General features: G+C 38.7%; 1 protein-coding gene across 1 annotated transcript in view; it reads left to right on the top strand.

Annotated features, from left to right (window-relative positions):
- LOC136872059 (uncharacterized) overlaps window positions 1-16,860 on the top strand; it is a 492,909-nt gene that overhangs the window by 442,486 nt on the left and 33,563 nt on the right. Inside the window, exons 10-11 of the mRNA XM_067145916.2 lie at window positions 942-1,249; window positions 14,240-14,376. Of these exons, the coding sequence (XP_067002017.2) occupies window positions 942-1,249; window positions 14,240-14,376 (445 nt within the window). The remainder of the gene's footprint in view (window positions 1-941; window positions 1,250-14,239; window positions 14,377-16,860) is intronic.

The following is a 16,860-nucleotide window of genomic DNA, read 5'->3' on the forward strand; positions in this document are numbered from 1 at the left end:
TAAATTTGACAAAAATAAGGTTAAGTGTACAATAACATGATGTTCAGCACTTTCACCAAGAGATTTTAGCATGCTCAACCTTTAGTAAGGAATCTGCTACAGACATGAGCTGTTAGGTTGAGAATAGAAGTGGTACAGTATTTACATGTTCTTTAGCAATAAACATGATGCAGAGATCTTCAGAATTTAATGATCTACTTGAAATCATCAATCAATTTGAGAAACAACCATCAATAATTTAAAAAGCAATTTCCTCTTAACTAGAAGACACAATTGCTTTCTAATTCATATTGTACTTATGGAAAATGTATGAAGTGTGCTTTGTAACTTTTTAATTTTTAAAATGAAACTGAAAGGTGCCAGGAATATTTTTTCAATTTTCCAAAAGTAGTAAATTTTTACTCATGTTGTTTATTAAGTGACCAATTCAATAGAGCTGCAGTGCGAAATGATTGTAGAATGTAGTTACAGGAGTTAGACAAGGCTGTAATCATTCACCTGGATCATTTGCAGAAAGGCATAAAAGGGCAAGGAGGGATTCAATTGAGAGAAAATGTAGTAAGCAGTATTTTACTTAGGATGGTACTAGTCAAGGTGCAGCAAAGCTAATGCAGTGAACCCATCTCCTACAAAACTTCGTCAACTTAATATTAGTGCATTCTGTGTACTAGCACTCATGTTTATGATAATAATAATCATTGAATTATTTAATTTGTATTTCATTAAATCCTAATTTTTGTTTTAAAGTATGTTTCTTTAATTGCTCTCCGTAAAGAATTTAATAGCTGTGGAATATTTGATTCCAGTTTAGTAATTTATTTATAAAAAGGGCATTATTGTCTTAATTTTTATAACTAGAGAGTATTTACTTTGTTTGCAAATTTGTTTGTTAGTTTGTCCATTAGGTAATAAATGAAATGTCATTAAACCCATGATTTAAGGTGGAAGAAGAGTTTCAACGGAAGCGAGCTCGAGAAAAGGCTAACATCAGGCAACAGTTACGACTATTCAGCTTGGACGAGAACTTGTACTCTTCTCTGCCTACTGGATGGGGCGATGGGACGAGGGCAGAGCCTGACGGGGCTCCATCGTCCTCTCCGGCATCGCATTCTTCTGCTCACAGTGGTGGAAAGGTGCCTGCCAATAGGCAGGGCTCTGGCGGTAGCAACGAGCTGAAGACTCAGACCACTCAAGTGCTGTCTGAATTCCGTGAGCCAAGGAGGGATTACCGTGACTACCGGCCTGCGAGGTGAGATTTGTTTGTCAAAAGATAGTGGAACTGTCTTGTCTGAACAATACTTCAACTTTGATAGATTTACCACAGAACTATATTGAAAGATAGAAACATGAGTAGGTTCACCAGCCCCTTATTTTTTATGGAGGTAGTTAACCCAACTAACGCATATATCATAGTCATCCAAGAAACATTACTACCTACTTATTTATGGCCTTAGTACAACTATACCATTTATATAATGCTCAGGAATATGGTAGAAAATATTAGCTGCAGTGATATTTCTATTACTTAAACTATAATGAACGTGTAAAACGATCAAAGCTGTGAATGACACTACCTTATGCTTGGACAGGAAGTGTCTATAAAGACTACAACGTGCTTGCTATACACTATGTTTCACGGTAGTTAAGGTGGTTAAATCATGCATCACTGCTGTAGCATCAGCCAACCTGTTTGCTAGTAGGTTTGATTCACAGGCTGGTACACTTTTTTTGTTTGATTAACACCGTTTACAGTAACTGTAATATGGCTGCATATCATCCTGTTCCAAATGGTGAGTTTTTATTTGGCCCTGAAAAGGATAGTTTTTATCCGATGTTACATAGCCAGGTTGGACTACGACATGCTGAAGGTAGGATGTAGACTACCCTGCATATTCAGTGTAACAATTGCTCGAAATGTTGACTACCTTGGTTTATGCAAATTTCAGCACGACATTGTAAAGACATTCTTGCACGTTGTAACATGTCAAGTGTAACAGCTTGGCATGCCTCAGTGATCAGTTGCCGAAGGTGACCAGGATCTTTAGGCTCCTGTGCATACACTACCTGCTTTAAGTGACAGGAAGAAGTCAAGTGGCATTAGATCAGCTGGTCTAGTGGACCAGTGAATGGGTCCCCCACTTCCTATTCATTTATTTGGATATGAAGTAGGAAGTTGGTTCTGGACGACTACTGATCTGTGAGGTGGGGCCCCATCCTGTTGAAACAACATTCGTAATCGCTTACGCAGTGGTACGTTCTCCAGCAACCATGGAAGTTCATGTTGAGGGAAATGAAGGTAGCGTGTTCCTGTTAGATGTCCGTCGAAAAAATATGCTCCGATGAGATAGTTTTCCAAGATCACACACCAGATATCTACTCCCCATTGCACTTGAAATGGGCCCTGTCTTACCCAATGGTGATTCTTCGCGCTCCAATAGTGCATATTGTGCCAATTCACAATGCCATTGTTGTGAAATCGTGATTCGTCTTAAAACAGGACTCTTGACTATAAGGCTGCATTATTGGTCACATTGCATAATGACCACTGACAATATGTTACTCTAGCATCGAAATCATGTCTGTGGAACTCCTGATGTAACTGCAAATGGTATGGGTGAAATGTATTGTTATGCAGTATACACATGTCTGATGACCCGCTGATGTTGGTCTGTTGTGCAAGTGTCCGTGTACTAATATAGGGGTTATTCTGGACAGCGTCCAAAACAGCCTCTTCATTTGGACCAGATGTTATAGGAGCATCTCTAACAGAAGGTACCCTTCCAAGTGTCCCAGTTGACCACAATCTATGTTCAAGGTTTCGGAACGTATTGGTAATCGGTAGTCTTCTGTCAGGAAAATGCTCATGATAGAGACATTGCGACTGGACTGCATTCTGCCTTTTTTCCCCATAAATGAGCAATATATCAACATACTTGTCACTGGAATACATCGTGAGTGAATGAATGCATGCTGTGATGTGACCTGATAAGTATGCATAAACAATGTGTGTCCGTTAAAATCGGGCATGATCTGTCAGTGAAAAAAAAATACATGCATAAGGTTAGAATCAAACCACTACATTACTGGTATTCAAACACCTTGCATCATGGGCCTTTAACTGACTCAACATACAAGACACTTGCTAAGGGATTACTAGTTATGTATGGCCTTTTCACATCGAAAGTTAATATCTGTGTCAAAGTCTTCAATAATGCTTTACAGTGTTCATTTAACATTTTACCATTATGGAGCGCCTGGCATACATATTATTTCAACCGTACTTTCTTCTTAAATTACCAACAATTCAATGTTCTTCTCATAGGGAAACTTTGTGAGGAAATACGTAAGTGTTGTGATGTGACTTGGTAGGTGTGGATTATTATTTGTGTGCGTTGGACTCGGGAGGTTGTTGACTCGAATCCCATTCTGGCTGTCCTAAAAATGGTTTTCCTCAGTTTTTTCCATTTTCACCATCAGGCACTGTACCTTAATAAAAGACCAAGGCCGATTTCCTTCCCAATCCTTACCCCACCCATCCTTAGGGGAAAGCTGCCAAATCAGAGCACATCCCTTAAAATCTTTTTTCTTTCTTTCTTTCTTCTTAATCTGTTTACCCTCCAGGCTTGGTTTTTCCCTCAGACTCACAAGGGATCCCACGTCTACCGCCTCAAGGGCAGTGTCCTGGAGCGGAAAACTGTGGGTCGAGGGGATACATGTGGGGAGGAGAACCAGTGCCTTGACCAGGCGGCTTCATCTCTTGTGCTGAACAGGTGCCTTGTTGGGGGATGGGAAGATTGGAAGGGATAGACAAGGAAAAGGAAAGAAAGCAGGAGTGGCCTCAAGTTAGGTACCTTCCCAGCATTTGACTGGAGAAGAAATGGAAATCCATGGAAAACCACTTTGAGGATGGCTGAGGAGGGAATCGAACCCCACTTTACTCAGTTGGCCTGCCCAGACTGAGTGGACCCCGTTCCAGCCCTCGTACCAGTTTTCAAGTTTCATGGAATCAAACTTGGGACTCTGTTGGAGGCAGCAAATCACACTAACCGCAATACCACAGAGGCGTACATGCCTCAAAACCAGTACCAAATAAATATTGATTATTGTATCCCAGCTAAAATGGAGCACCTCTGTCGTTCAAAAAAATTGTCTTCGTGCTAGATTCGAACCACTACATTGCCTATACACACCTTGTGCTTCAGCCCTTAATGGGTTCAGCCATGAAGTCAACATACATGATCTTTGCTAGAGGTTTAGTACTTACCGGTAAGTATACCCGTTCTACCTCAAAAGTTAATATCCGTTTCAAAGTCTTCAACGATGGTTTACAGTGTTCAGTCAACTTCTTTACATTCCAGAACATGTGGCATAACCTATTAGTTCGGTCTATTATGGGTGCCTGTGTTATTTCAAGGTGCAATAAATCACATGTTTGCAGAATGGTTCTTGGTATTTGGCGTGCAAATGCACATAGTAGTTTTTCATTCCCTAGGTCCATGGATGAATTTACAGTGATGACACACAGGTAGGGGAGAGCCTTATTGACCATAAGGAGAAATTTCAAGTTATTTGGTGTTCATAAAACTAAATTATGAGGTTCTTTAGGTTATACGCACTATTTGGGTTGCCTGTCTCTGAGACTGCAGAAGATCTGGAGAAGTTGCTAAATGGTATGGACGGAGTCTTGGGTGAGGAGTACAAGATGAAAATAAAGAAGTCCAAGACAAAAGTAATGGTGTGCAGTCGAACGAAGTCAGGTAATGCAGGAAATATTAGATTAGGAAATGAAGCCTTAAAGGAATTGGATGAATATTGTTACTTGGGTAGTTAAATAAATAACGATGGCAGAAGTAAGGAGGACATAAAATGCAGGCTAGCACAAGCTAGGAAGGCCTCCTTCAGAAAATAAATTTGCTCACTTCAAACTTTGATATAGGAATTAGAAAAATGGTTTTGAAGACTTTCGTTTGGAGCGTGGCATTGTATGGAAGTGAAACATGGATGATAATTGGCTCAGAAAGAAAGAGATTAGAAGCTTTTGAAATGTAGTCTTACAGAGGAATGCTGAAGGTGAGATGGATAGATTGAATCATGAAGGAAGAGATACTGAATCGGATAGGTGAGAGGAGATCGTTGTGGCTAAATTTGACGAGAAGAAGAGATAGGATGATTAGACACATCTTAAGACACCCAGGACTTGTGCAGTTGGTTTTTGAGGAAAGTGTAGGGGGTAAGAACAGTAGGGGTAGACTGAGGTATGAATATGACAAGCAGATTTGAGCAGATGTAGGGTGCAGCAGTTATGTAGAAATGAAAAGGTTAGCGCAGTGTAGGCTGGCATAGAGAGCTGCATCAAACAAGTCTATGGACTGATGACTCGAACAACATCTCCAAAAAAATAAGGGGGCTGGTGAACCACCCATTATATCTATACTTCTGTAGTATACTACTAATAAAAATGATATGATGTGTGTGTTTGTTTGTTTGTTTGTTTGTTTGTTCTGGATACAATTAAAAACTACTGGACCAATTGAGGTGAAATTTGGTGAGGATATAGCTTGAAGTCCTGAGTCACACAAGGAATACTTTAGAGTTAGATATATTTTACCATCTCCAAGTAGTAAGGAATTTTACTGAGGTATGTCCTACATTTGGGCAACTTTTGCCCTACATTAATAAAAATAGCAGGTAAACGGTTGCCCCTATAAAGAAAATGAAGTGCACCATGTGGCCCTGAAATTCCATTTTCTGTAAGGAACATCATATAAATTTTCTTCGTAACTGTAAGGGTTATGAAGAAAATTGAGCTTTATTGATATTTTGGCTGTGGTCACTTTGACAAATGAATGGGCTGTTCATTGTTATAGTAATTTTGTGTGGCTACTTCTAGCCTGGTGCAGCCCCTGTAAGGCAGACCCTCCATCGAAAGTGGGCGGCATCTGCCATGTATGGGAACTGTGTGTTTTTCTAGTGGAGAATGTTGTATGTATGCCATCCTACACATAACCTAAATATATTTTAATATATTTTAACTAGAGGACCCATGCTGCTCCACAACACTCATTATAAATAGTTCAATAACTTGTCTAGATGTGCCTGTCAGTCATATTCTTTAGCCAGTCCTTTTCAATGGTTTTATAAACATTTAGTAAGAAGTGTATGCCACAGTTCGTAGTCAGAATTCATCCATTCTGATGCCATCATGCCGTCAGTTTGGTAAAAATCTATCCACATATTCGCGTTTTTATCCTTCAGTTCTTGATGTAAAGCATGGTATTGTGTCCTAGAAGGCAATGGTATTTTTAATTGCAGTTCTTTTATATAGTATCGTTGTCTTGTGAGCCCATAAGTTAGTTTCTAAGGAGCGTTTATTGCCAGACAGGGAACATTTTTAAGATACATGGCCTTCACTCTTTCTAGTGTTGTTAGATTGTCCTTCGATAGGTGTTCCCAGATAATGTCTGAGGCATATGTCATGATGGGGTCTGTTTGTACGCAGACATTTTTCTCTTAGCAGCATGTAAGCTATTAGGAACTCTCTGCCACCTGTTGAGTATATTCAGAAGCTGGAGAAGGTCAGAGAATCAAAGAGCATCTAGCAGAGAATAGTATTCTTCTATCATCAGAAGTGTATACTCTCTTGCTTGACAGGTAGTAATGAAACATGGCTGCATGCAATAATATTAGTAAATATGAAAATCAAATATATCAGAATATTAATGAAAGTTTTAGTCACTTAGCAACCTGTTAAGTACAGAACGTATTGTGGACTAGGGTAAGCCTTCGCCTTCAGTTATTGCAGTGATCATTTAATTATTTTATTTTATGATAACTCAATGTTGGCTGAACTTAAAGACCTATCAATGTCTTATGATTCACCGGTGGGTAATTCCGGAGAGATAAAACAGAAATGAAGCAAATCGGTCCAAAGAATGAATGGAAAGATTTGCCAAAGCTGCTTTTAATATATAGATTATCTGTTTTATTAAATGCTAAGTGTATTGTAAAATTGTATATTCTCAAATATGTATTGTGAATATGTCTAACGTCAAAATCTGTATAGTCGAAAACTATAGAAAGTTCTGTAATATTCATATAGTGGGTATACAGTAGAGTCTCGTTAATCCAAACTAATTGGGACAGCAGTCTGTTCGGAGTACGAAATTTTTGGATTAACTGGAAAATATTTCCTAATAATAATGTTATTGTTTTTACGTCCCACTAACTACTCTTATGGTTTCCGGAGATGCCTAGGTGCCGGGATTTTCTCCCACAGGTGTTCTTTTACATGCCAGTAAATCTACTTACATGAGGCTGACGTATTTGAGCATCTTCAAATACCACAAGACTGAGCAAGGATCGAACCTGCCAAGTTGGGGTCAGAAGGTCAGCGCCTCAACCGTCTGAGGAAAATAGTTTCTACAATACAGTACATGCTGTAATTTGAAATACCCATTATTTAGCAGTTACATTAATAAAATACTGTATGAAATTACAGTAGGGTAGTTAAGAACCCGTAGAGGAGAAAACGACTAAAACTAGGTTAAAACTTGTCTCCTAAAACTGCTAAAATATGGTAACGGGTTACACTAGTCTCATATTCAAATTCTACAGGATCACAATTACTTATTCAGGAATTATATTATATGTATCTATATATACTTACATTCCCGCAACTGAAGCAAATACTGGATCATTAAGCTATTCTTCATTTTACGTTGGCGTTTGAAACCACAGTGCCTGTTGTTGAATATATCACGCTGATCACCGGGAGCTGGCAAGTTACTTCAATTGATCTACTCATTTTCAGCTTCAACATGATTATGGATCTTCATATGTGTTCGATTATGTTATGACTTTGTGCCTGACAGTGTATACAAGCTAGCTCATTTAACCGTTCTCCACTTTTATAACCATTATAAGACTTTGCCTAACACTGCGTGTGCCATACTGCCATTCAGAAAATTACGCACTGTTTCTTTTAAGTGACTTACCTTTTACTTCTTCTGAATTTTACAGTGTTTACCCTGTCATTTTTATATCGCCTCTTCTACTGATCCGGAGTGAACTTGATCTTTTATTTTCTTTTTTCTATGCATTGTTTTTCATGTTTTAATCGGCTGATGATGACCTGGACTAGGGTCGAAACTGGTACCACTTCTACTTATTATTAAATAAGAATGTAATCACTGCATTTCTTATTCTTTTGTATTGAATAGGTTGAACCTCTTTATTTATTATTTCAATTTTAACTGTAGAACTTACCGTACGCTACGTCGAGCAACACTCCGCTACTACGCCCATTGATGTGATGTTTATGAGATTCTGGTTTAACACTGCATCTTCGAGTAGGTCCCAATCACTACAGCAAAAGAAACTAACAGACTTTGTAAAGATAAACGCACAGTAATTGATGGTTTATGATGTGTAATTATATTTACATTAAGTTATTCTAGTGAAATATGACTAATAAAGTGCAAGTAAGTCTTCATTCTATAATATGTTCTTTCATTTCAATAAGGAGAACTTTAAAAAAAAAAATTGAATATTTCAGTTCGGATTAACCGGACTTTCGGATTAACGAGGTTTGGATTATCATTCTGATACATGTGGAGGTTTCTGGAAACTTACTATAATGATTCATTATCCAGACCCATGTTAGAAACATAAGGAATTTTGTAGACTTATCCATGAGTGTTTGTAAACTGTATTAGAATATTCAAGTTTGATCTACTCCAGTCGAGAGGCTGGTCGATCAATTGTTTCTTGTATGTTCGGATGTGTTCCATTTAGAGTATTGCAAGAACATTTCCAGAAGTCGATATTTCTAGACTGTTTGTCAAATGGTGGTTTATTTATTTTGGTAACAATCAACATAAAGAACAACTAGAAAACTCTTCAATACTATTTTTAGGTTTTAAACAAGACTGTGCCGTACACAAAATTAAAAACATTAAAATTTTTCCTTCTCTATTTTAGGCTTTTTTGACTGCTTGTTTCTCCCCAAAAGCCTCCGTGGCTCAGGCGGCAGCACATCAGCCTCTCACCACTGGGTTCTGTGGTTCAAATCCCGGGCACTCCATGTGAGATTTGTGCCGGACAAAGTGGAGGCGGGACAGGTTTTTCTCCGGGTACTCCGGGTTTCCCTGTCATCTGTCATTCCAGCAACACACTCCAATATCATTTCATTTCAGCTGTCAGTCATTAATCATTGCCCCAGAGAAGTGTGACAGGTTTCGGCAGCTGGCACAATTCCTATTCTTGCCACTAGATGGGAGCTTCATTCATTTCATTCCTGACTCGGTCAAATGACTGGAAACAGGCTGTGGATTTGATTTCATAACTGCTTGGTTTTTCCTGTAGTCTTCAAGTATTAATTTTAAAATGAAGCACAATTTATTGCCAGGTCAATAAAAACATGTGTATGGCAGAAGATACTGACCGACACTGGCTCATTTTGTGCCCTGTGACTGATGTGCCTTGACAACAGACATGTACACCACTTTCCACCCTCACAGATATGTGTAGTCTCCACTGCATGCTATGGCACATTCTACAAGCAATTTTTCCACTATGAAACTCAAATAATTGAGAATTGGGTAATTAGAGCTCTGCTGTATGTATGGACTACCAGATGTCTAGAGTTTTTTTTGCATGAACGATAAATGCAAAAAAAAAAAAAAAAAAAACCACGCGATTTTGAAATATCTTTACGAATCAATAATAATAATAATAATAATAATAATAATAATAATAATAATAATAATAATAATAATAATAATAATAATAATAATAATAATAATAATAATAATAATAATAATCAAATGATTCTGGTTAAGAAATTAGAGATTTTGTTTTTGCAAATTACAGCAAATTAAAGCAACGAAGTCCAGTTTGAAGCAAAATTTACTTATTTTGCAATAAGTGTAACTATGAAGCAAAATTCATGGAAAATAACGATCTTGAAATTGTATTCCAATATCACATGTGTGAAGGGAACAGAAGACAGAATAAGGATTTCTCATTTCAACAGAAGTATCTTTTCGTATCATCTTACTATATATAAAAATGGATGTATGTGTGTATGTGTGTAAATGACACATCTCCTCCTAAACCACTTGAGCAATTTCAACCAAACTTGGTACACTTATGATTTGCTATCCGGAGATGAGCACTGTGGGGGTAAACCATCTGTAGCTCCCTTAGGAGTGGGGGGTCAGGGGGGGCAAGGTATAAAAAAAATTGAAAAAGGTGTCAAATCCACAGTTTTCGGGGTCACTGAGATAAATAGTGACATTCCCGATTTTTTAAAAGTCAAAGTTCAGCTCCCTTTTGGGTAGGGGGCGAGGGGGGAGTGATATATAAAATTAAACGAAAATAGTGTCGAATACATAGTTTTCGGGGTCGCCGAGGTTGAATTGTACACTTCGAATTTTTAGTATCAGGAGACAAACCACGTGGGGGTAAGACAGCCCAGGAACCCTTACGGGTGAGGGGGGCGAGGGGGTCAGATATACAAATTAACGAAAATAGTGTCGAATCCATACTTTTCGGGGTCGCTGAGATGAATAGTGACACTCCGGATTTTGTTAAAGTCCATGTTCAGCCCCCTCTGGGGTGGGGGGCGAGGGGGGAGTGATACATAAAATTAAACAAAAATAGTGTCGAATACATAGTTTTCGGGGTCGCCGAGGTTGAATTCTACACTCCAAATTTTTAGTATCAGGATATAAATCACGTGGGGGTAAGACAGCCCAGGAACCCTTATGGGTAGGGGGGGGCGAGGGGGTCAGATATTACAAATTAACGAAAATAGTATCAAATCCATACTTTTCAGGGTCGCTGAGATGAATAGTGACACTCCGGATTTTTTAAAAGTCCATGTTCAGCCCCCTCTGGGGTGGGGGGTGAGTGATATATAAAATGAAACGAAAATAGTGTCAAAAACATAGTTTTCGGGGTCGCCGAGGTTGAGTTGTACACTCCGAATTTTTAGTATCAGGAGACAAACCAGGTGGGGGTAAGACAGCCCAGGAACCCTTATGGATGGGGGGGCGAGGGGGTTAGATATACAAATTAACGAAAATAGTGTCGAATCCATACTTTTCGGGGTCGCTGAGATGAATAGTGACACTCCGGATTTTTTTAAAGTCCATGTTCAGCCCCCTCTGGGGTGGGGTTGAGTGATATATAAAATTAAACGAAAATAGTGTCGAAAACATAGTTTTCGGGGTCGCCGAGGTTGAGTTGTACACTCCGAATTTTTAGTATCAGGAGACAAACCAGGTGGGGGTAAGACAGCCCAGGAACCCTTATGGATGGGGGGGCGAGGGGGTCAGATATACAAATTAACGAAAATAGTGTCGAATCCATACTTTTCGGGGTCGCTGAGATGAATAGTGACACTCCGGATTTTTTTACAGTCCATGTTCAACCCCCTTTGGGGTGGGGCGAGGGGGGGAATGATATATAAAATTAAATGAAAATAGTGTCGAATACATAGTTTTTGGGGTCGCCGAGGTGAATTGTACACTCCGGATTTTTAGTATCACGAGACAAACCAGGTAGGGGTAAGACAGCCCAGGAACCCTTAGGGGCAGGGGGGGCGAGGTGATGAGATATTAAAATCATCGAAAGTAGTGTCGAATTCATACTTTTCGGGCTCACTGAAATAGTGACACTCCGGAATTTTTTAATTTCCAAGTTCAGCCCCCTTCGGGGTGGGGGCGATGTGGGGTAATATAATTATAAAAAAAATAGAAAATAGTGTCGAGTCCATAGTTTTCTGGGTCGCTGCGATGAATAGTGACACAACAGATTTTTAGTATCAGGAGACAAACCACGTGGGGGTAATACACCCCAGGAACCCTTAGAGTCAGGCGGGGCGAGGAGGCTGAGATATAAAATTCATCGAAAGTAGTGTCGAATCTATACTTTTCGGGGTCGCTGAGATGAATAGTGACACTCTGGAATTGTTTAAAGTCTCAGATCAGCCCCCTTCTTGGTGGGGAGGTTGATGGGAGAGTGATACATAAAAATAATCTAAAATAATTTTGAATCCATATTTGTCGGCGTCACTGAGATGAATATTGAGAAACCAAATATTTTATAAGTCCAAGTTCATCCCCCTTTAGGGTGGAGGGCGAGGGGGGAGTAATATATAAAATTAATCGAAAATAGTGTCGAATACATAGTTTTCGGGGTCACCGAGGTTGAATTGTACACTCCGAATTTTTAGTATCAGGAGACAAACCACGAGGGGGTAATACACCCCAGGAACCCTTAGGGTCAGGCGGGGCGAGGAGGCTGAGATATAAAATTCATCGAAAGTAGTGTCGAATCTATACTTGTCGGGGTCGCTGAGATGAATAGTGACACTCTGGAATTGTTTAAAGTCTCAGATCAGCCCCCTTCTTGGTGGGGAGGTTGATGGGAGAGTGATACATAAAAATAATCTAAAATAATTTTGAATCTATAGTTGTCGGGGCCCCTGAGATGAATAGTGAGACTCCGAATATTTTATAAGTCCAAGTTCATTCCCCTTTGGGGAAATAGTGTCGAAGACATAGTATCAGGGTCGCCGGGGAGAATTGTACACTTTGAATTTTAGTATCAGGAGACAAACCACGTGGGTGTAGAACACCCCAGGAAAGGGGCAGGGGACGAAGGGGCTGAGATATAAAAATAATCGAAAGTAGTGTCAAATCCATACTTTTCGGAGTCGCTGAGATGAATAATGATACTCCAGAATTTTTTTCAAGTTGAGTCCCCTTCGTGATGGGGGGACGATGGGAGAGTGGTATATAAAAATAATCAAAAATAGTGTCGACTCCATAGTTGTCAGGGTCGCTGAGATGAATAGTGAGACTCCGGATATTTTATAAGTCCAAGTTCATCCCCCTTTGTGGTGGGGACGAGGGGATTGAACTTAAAAATAATCGAAAATAGTGTCGCTGAGATGAATACTAACACTAGCCCCATTTAGGGTGGGGGAGGGGGGAGTGAGATATAAAAATAATCGAATATACTGCCGAGTCCATAGTTTTCCGGGTCGTTCAGATGAATAGTAACATTCTGGATTTTTAAAGTCCAACTTCAGCCCCCTTCGGCATAGGGGGTGAGGAGGTTAGAAAATAAATTGTCAAAAATGACCGAGATAGTGGACGTGTGTATGTTCCAGTGTGACTTTCAAGTATGACTTACTACCTGGAAAACATACTTTGGAAGGTGAACATGCATACACTTCCGTATGTCAATCTACGTTTATTCATTGAAGTCGATTTGTAGCGATCTAGAAGAGGGTGTGTCTGACATTGTAATTAATACTTTACAAATCAATAGTGAATGTCAGCTGGAGGGCGTCTGCTGTTGTAATCAGTACTCCCCACATCGACTTTAACTGGCAGTAGGAATGGGGACCTCCTCCAACGCCTGTGTATAATTGTAATGTATAATTACCTTCTCGAAAAATTTACCCATCAAAATGTGACTGATGTTACGCATAGTGAATTGCGGTAGACAAGTGGACCTGTCATTATCATCACAACTCCTCAACTCGCACTTTACATTGGAAACAACGTCTGCGTACCTTCCTATGCTATTTCTCGGATAACGTCAAGAGACATGCAGTTTAAAATGTTTTATTCACTTCATGTACAGTAATTTACTTCGATAGCCGTATGCAATGTAGAATACCATAGCGAAGCATGGGTACATTTGCTAGTTATTCTATAAAATCCCTTAACGGTATGGCCATATAGGGTGAAAGCTCTGACTATGTAGGGTGAAAGGGTAATTTGTTATGTGATCATGATTAGGGCTATATTATAGTTCTAATCAAGATTACATAAGAAACAATGAATGATTATCAATATTGCTTCTCTTTATTTATCTTTCACATAAATACTTCACAAATCTCATAAATTAATCTTTTTATGAATAACTTTAGGAAAGGATTAAAGCGATGGGGTCAGTCCTATTTCATTAAATAATACGAAAAATTGTTTCCTTTTCGTAAAATCAAACATAAATTAATGCGAAAAAACTATGCCTGTAACTATGTCTTTCTGTTGGTATTTTTTTTTTTATGCCCCCAGCTTTGAATTTATATTTTATGAATCAGATTCAATGATATGTTGTAGCGTAATGGTACTCATTATACCTCTGTGTTGCCTTACCTCCCTGTTAAACCATAGTAAATGTTCAGACAGTTTACTTAGTTCTGTGTTGTTCTCCCCAGGCACAACGAGCTAGGACCTGAACCAGTGCCTCACATGGAGAGCAAGCGAGCTATGGTACATCCTCCAGTCGTATATGACATGCCAAAGAGCATGCAGGTGTACATCACTAGCCATCATCCGAGCAATGGAGGAACAGGTGAGAGTCTGTATCCAGATTAGATAGAACAGAGTTAAGTTCCAAGTCATCTATGTATGTATATATGTTGGGTATTCAGCCCGAAGGCCGGTTGGATCCTCAGCAGGTTTACCATTAGCTGTCATAGATGGCCTAGGTGTCACTGAAGAGGCGTACTAGGGAAATGAGGAGTGAGGTAGTTTCCCCGTTGCTTTCCTCACTTGAGCCAGAAGTTACTATTGCACATCAGTCTGCCAAACCCACTGAAATGCATGCACCAACCAACCGTATGAGCGACATTTTCACACCATTCATAGCAAGGACTGGTTGCATAAGGAATGGCATTACTAGCATCACTCAGACCTCAGCCACTTTCATATTGTCAAAGCCAAGGATAAGACTGAGACAGGTCAATGAAAGTAATAATTTTATTCCAGCCTATACCAAAAGACACAGTGCACTGTAAACACTACATCTTGCCTGCAAAGGAAATCCACCTTTAGACAAGAGGACTAGGGCTGTGACAGTGTATGTGCCACTAAAATTCAGAGTAAGGCATGAGAGCTGACTGTGACTGTGTTAGTAGCTTCTCATCATTGTAAATGTGGTTTGGATCGTGTTCATTGCAAGTGATATTTTTAATATTAGAAAGCCATCTTCCATTGATTTGAACAGCACATAAGATTAGATCATAAAGCCTCAAACTTAAGATTAATCCTGCACAGCTCAAGCTGTCTTCCTTATAGTATTATTTTAACCATTATGGTTTGATTTTAGACTGTATTGACTTAAAACTAATACACCACTGTCACTGTCACTGTCACTGTCACTGGTGAAAATCTTTGTCCACCTTGTCAGTGTTATAAAAAGTTATTTAATCTAAATCAGTAAAATGCCATACATGTTTCAAGAACCTCTCTTGTTCCCTTCGTCAGCGAGCAAACATTTTCACCAAATAATTAACCCATTCTAGTCTGGGCCTTAATATCCCTAACAAACGTTCTGGACTGGGCATTTTGAATGATATTTAAAACATTATATCTCTGTACCTGTAGGAGATATTTGCATGATTATTTTTTCTTTGTGCTTGTTTGTGCATCTAGTTTTGAAAAACGCTGTTTGTATTATGTCAACTATCACTTGAGATTTTAAAATTGTTTATATATTATACCATATTTTGCGAATGGAAAAAAGGTCTGACGGATAACTAAGCAAGTACAGTTTTCTGAAATACTGTTATATTTACCCTATTTTGCTAATATAAAATGACCATTGCAATTACAAAACAACAACAATAATGAGTATGATAAAAAATAATCATTTTTCGTAATAATAATAAAAACAATAATAATACTTACAATGTCCGCCTCCGTAGCGTTACGGTTAGTGTTATTAGCTGCCGTCCTCGGGGGCCTGGGTTCGATTCCCAGTACTGCCAGAAATTTAAGAATGGCAGGAGGGCTGGTATGTGGTTGAAATGGTACATGCAGCTCACCTCCAATGGGCGTGTGCCTGAAAAGAGCTGCACCACCTCGGGATGAGGACACGAGTTTGCATTTTGCATTACAATAATGAAAATGGGAGCTCTTATGCCATTTTATTTTAATTGATAAATTTTGTCAAAAGTTACTTGAATGTAAAAATATTGTTCCATTTACCACAGAAGACTTCTGAGAAAGGGAAATTACAGTCTTCTATACAGACAACTTTACTAATATGTAGACAATCTTACGTTTTCACGCAAATTTTATATACGTGGGAACATGCGCTAGGCCATAAAATGAACTCCAATCGTAATGAAATGTAAGAAGTTGTTTCGAATTCATATGTCAATAATATGTTCATTTGACCATAAACTTATAATATATCATAAAATATTGAAAATATCACTTTCGTCAAGCACATGTTTGCCGCGAGAAGCCATGTCTTAGAGCTCACTGAGTGACAACATCTACTGATGCATGTTGATCGAAAATATCGTAAATTCTCTGACTTAGACATATAATACTGCCATCTGCTTAAATACTCACGTAACTAATACATGAAGAAACGCGATCTAACCAACAGAATGCATGCATAGCTCGTTCTCGATTTTTAGTGAATTGTAAAACCTTACTACGGGCTATGGCCGCAGTGTGGCCTGAGCATAATTTTGCCCACTGCCCGGAAGGAGTTAAGCTAAATCACACCTGACCAAAAAGAGATCAGCCATTCAAAGGAAGTTTCAAACAGAAGGAGCTGAAATACAAATTCAAATTGTAGGTGCAGACTTTATTTTTTTGTGACATAATTATAATTTTAAGCAGAGATGCTTATTTTATGCAAAATGTTGGGTTTTATTTAATTTTAAATAATTCATTTAGTTGACAAGTCTTGTATTTTAATTATAACTTATTTAAAGTATATTGGGAGGAGGATAGGCATAAAGTCTATGAATTACTTAAATTACATAAATAACTTTGATAAGGTGGGCTTTTTTTTCAAGTTCTGATAGGCCATAATAAT

The sequence above is a fragment of the Anabrus simplex genome, chromosome 4, assembly GCF_040414725.1.
Source record: "Anabrus simplex isolate iqAnaSimp1 chromosome 4, ASM4041472v1, whole genome shotgun sequence".
Lineage (NCBI taxonomy): Eukaryota > Metazoa > Arthropoda > Insecta > Orthoptera > Tettigoniidae > Anabrus > Anabrus simplex.